Raw genomic sequence first — 1,372 nt, 5'->3', positions numbered from 1 at the left:
TCTAGCAAAAGTCAATTTTGCAATCTCATATGATAAGACAACTATGTTTATCATATGAGAGACATTCTAGAATGCATTATTTTCTTTCCATCTTATGTGTAGTTCTCAATAACACTTTCTTCCTTTCCAGTAGTTTCTTTCACTAATTCAACTTCGATTTCCAGTTAGAAATATGCATAAGCTCATTCTCTATCACTTTCATCTTCAGGCATATATAAGTATAACCATTCTACTACCCTACCTAGATCATGGATGTGCCAATAGCACTACACGAAAAGAGATCATTGTGCTCCCTTGAGCAGGAGCTTTTTTCCAGAATTGTTGTCTCTCTACACTGGGGTATTCAGCAAGCAATAGAACTAATTGCCTTATGGCTCTGGCTTGAAGAACAGCAATTTCCCAACATCATTGATAAGCTCTTAGCATTATCCGTTGCAGACCTAACTTTTGTGGTTGAAGAGGCAATTGTTTGCCTAAACTGTGTGTACACTGGTGAGCTTCCTTCCCCAACTCATTGTGATATCCCATGGACTACTAGTCTTCTGGGTATGCATATCCCTCTCAAATTCTTTTCTGATAACAAGAAGAACGCTATGGAGAGAATTAAAATGATTACCGAAGCAATGATCAGTTCAAAACATTTCAGCAGCACAACATCAAGCACACTGATGACTACCATGCCCAACGGCGAAAGTAGTAGTAACAGGACAGTGGTTGATGTTGGAAGAACACAGATCAACAACCCTATAGCCCTACCCAAGATCAGTCCTCAATCAATGTTGAATGTGAATGCAAAGCCATGGAATGTGAAAGTGCCTGTAAATGATAAAACCATGTTTCTGACATTCTCAAGGGGCCATTCACTTTCTGAGGAAGAAGTAAGAGATTTTCTGACTAGCAAGTTTGGGGATTGCATACAATCCATTATCATGCAAAGGGTAACTAGCCCCATTGAAGAACCATTATATGCTCGCGTGGTTTTCAAGCTGGCTTCTACAATTGCAGTGGTTCTTGGAGGAATGGACAAGGCAAAATTCATCTACAAAGGAAAACATATTTGGGCTAGACGATGGGAGAGAAGGGATCAATACCGAGTGCTCCAACTCGGATGTTAGGGGATCATATATTCACTTCTTTCTGTTGGCTGTTTCTACTGCTGAAATCTTCTAGCTCTTCTGTTAATATATAGATAAGCTGCTTTTGTGTTTTGAAAAACACTGAATTTCTCTCTCTAATGAAATGATGGTTGATGGCCAAGTGATATTTCCTCCTATTGGTAATGGTTGATTTGTTGTCATAATGGATCATAACATCAAATGGAGGCTTGTAGGAGCTTAATTATCCTGCTTGTCATTGAGATCAGCTTCATTGC

At 39.1% G+C, this 1,372-nt stretch overlaps 1 protein-coding gene across 1 annotated transcript; it reads left to right on the top strand.

The window, feature by feature from the left end:
* Positions 1-248: 248 nt before the first annotated feature.
* On the top strand, positions 249-1,115 carry LOC149000184 (uncharacterized). The gene has a single exon (XM_089139136.1). It carries the CDS (start codon positions 249-251, stop codon positions 1,113-1,115), a length of 867 nt encoding a protein of 288 aa, XP_088995262.1.
* Positions 1,116-1,372: the final 257 nt, after the last annotated feature.

The sequence above is a fragment of the Hakea prostrata genome, chromosome 11 (assembly GCF_041222555.1).
Source record: "Hakea prostrata isolate BN-2017 chromosome 11, UWA_Hpros_2, whole genome shotgun sequence".
NCBI classification, from domain to species: domain Eukaryota; kingdom Viridiplantae; phylum Streptophyta; class Magnoliopsida; order Proteales; family Proteaceae; genus Hakea; species Hakea prostrata.
The sequence above is the reverse complement of the archived record's forward strand: the minus strand, read 5'-3'. Positions and strand labels throughout refer to the sequence as shown.

What these genes read in the sequence shown, in the direction of transcription:
- LOC149000184 (XM_089139136.1), top strand. Translation starts at nt 249, where the DNA reads ATGGATGTGCCAATAGCACTACACGAAAAGAGATCATTGTGCTCCCTT.